This window comes from Agrilus planipennis, unplaced genomic scaffold (genome assembly GCF_000699045.2).
Source record: "Agrilus planipennis isolate EAB-ADULT unplaced genomic scaffold, Apla_2.0 scaffold598, whole genome shotgun sequence".
Lineage (NCBI taxonomy): Eukaryota > Metazoa > Arthropoda > Insecta > Coleoptera > Buprestidae > Agrilus > Agrilus planipennis.
In genome coordinates, this window is record NW_020439249.1 from 8,249 (window position 1) to 10,449 (window position 2,201).

Here is a 2,201-nt window from a genome sequence, read left to right on the forward strand (position 1 = left end):
GGAAAAAACCAAAGATTTGATTAACATATATTTAAATAGCATAATTTTTCGAAGTATATCATTATTTGGTATTTTTAATTGCAATTTAATTTTTTAAGGCCGTAGTTTATTTTAATAATTAAATAATCATTTTACTGAAACTCTTTTCCCCTATGTGTCACTAGAATTACGTGGGGTATGGTCATAGGAGTGTTAATTGTAAACAGTTCGAATGCCGTTTTAGTTTTTTATATTTTCGATTTTCTTCGTGAGAATTATAATGCATGCTTTTACCTTAATTTACAGGGCCGTATCAAGATACATAAAAGTACTGATAAAAATAAAACTTCACGAAAGAAAAAACCTCACAATAGCCGATCTATTTCGTCAAAATGCCAAAAAACATCCCAACAAGGTGGCCATAATTTTTGAAGATGAAGAATGGACTTTCCAGCAGGTACGCATTTTTAAAATAAGAAATATAATACACCATACATTTTATACGCATAAATATATAGGAAAGATTTTAAAACTTCTGTGTTAGCATTTCTTCATTTAGTTACTTTCTAGTGAAGTAGGTCGTGTTACTGTTATAAAGTAAACCAGTAAATGCATTCATTTACACATATCTATATCCATTAATTTATTTATCTCCAGTAACAACAAAAATTAAATTATTGTTAAACCGATAACGATTAAGGATTTTTTTTTTTTAATCTGAACTTATTGTTTTTTTTTACTATTTTAGGTTGAAGAGTACAGCAACAAAATAGCAAATGCATTTAAAAGTCACGGTTACAAAAAGGGTGATGTTGTTGCCCTGTTTCTTGAAAATAAACCCGAATTTATTTGCACATGGCTAGGATTATCAAAATTAGGAGTTATCATACCCCTTATAAATACCCATCAAAGGATGACGCCACTAGTACATTCAATAACGATAGCTAAAAGTCAAGCTGTTATTTTTGGAAGTGAACTTTCGGAAGGTAAATTTTTTTTTTTTTGGATTTCAAGAATTTTTTTTTAAATACCAAAAACTTTAAAATTTTCTAAACCCTTTTAAGTCGTATTGTATGTTTTAAAAAAATGCGTTATTTTCCTATCATATTAATCTTCTATTGTCTCGCGAGTTTAACAATGGAAAAATAAATAAAAAATTCATTTTTGCAGTACAAAGAACAAATACCTGTTGTAGTAATCATTTCATTCATTTGTGCTTCCCACATGCGATATTCATTTATTAACAATATCACCTTGGAAATTTTAGTTATAATGTTTTATTTTTTGATATTTAATATGAAATTTTTGAAGAAGGAGAAAGGTTTCCTTTATTTAAACCATTTACGTCAATACCTAAACATTCCCATTTTAATCGTTTGTAATTAACCAGCATCATTATACAACATCAAAGATATTTGTTTTTGTTGCCAGCATTCACGCAATGGAAAAAACAGTTTTACGAAGTTAATTTTGTTATCGAAACAATCATTTTCTTAAATCGTGTCCTTTTTTCTAAATCACGAAATATAAACAACAGGTTTTTTTTTAAATTAGTATAATTTAACTATTAATCAATCTTTGGAAACGCATTTATGTATCATTTTCAGTAAGTAAATCAACAAAATCATCTATCCATTAGGTACTAGGAATTATTAGATTTTTTTGCTTTAAATATATGTATGTAATTACACTCTTCCAATTCTTAACAAATTTCTTTTATACTAAAAAAAAATTGTTAATGAATGGATACCACTGGTTGCCAATATAAATTGTCTCAAAAAAATCCCCAGTGAAGCGTTAGATTCTCAAAATACAATAACTAATTAAATAAAATTTATTATGTGAATTTTTGAACGTAGTATTTAGTATGTGCATAAATATATAAATAAACTTTATTAATATTCAGTTAATGTTGCTGAAGACCCATTTAGTAGGAGTCTACGAATAAATAAAAAATACTAGAAGGTCAATGGCACAAGAGCATTTAACTGTTTAATTTAGCAGTTTAAGGAGTTATATTAGATTTTAATTAACGATTACTATTTTCATTCATTATTTCGAATACAATTACAATAAGAGTAAGACCAATAATTTAGTTAGTAAATTCAAGTTTAATTAATTGCTACAAGTAAATTATTTGAGTTGAATTGTACCATTAAATGATAGGTAATTATCTAAAATAAAAGGAAGGACGGATATTAATATGAGTCAACTCTCCCTAC

General features: G+C 26.7%; 1 protein-coding gene across 1 annotated transcript in view; it reads left to right on the plus strand.

Annotated features, from left to right (window-relative positions):
* Window positions 1-244: 244 nt before the first annotated feature.
* The window catches only part of LOC108743457 (long-chain fatty acid transport protein 4), a gene marked incomplete at its 3' end in the record, with an annotated part of 6,345 nt that continues 4,388 nt past the window's right edge, over window positions 245-2,201 (plus strand). Inside the window, 2 exon segments of the mRNA XM_025978250.1 lie at window positions 245-436; window positions 728-965. Coding sequence (XP_025834035.1) covers window positions 260-436; window positions 728-965 — 415 coding nt within the window.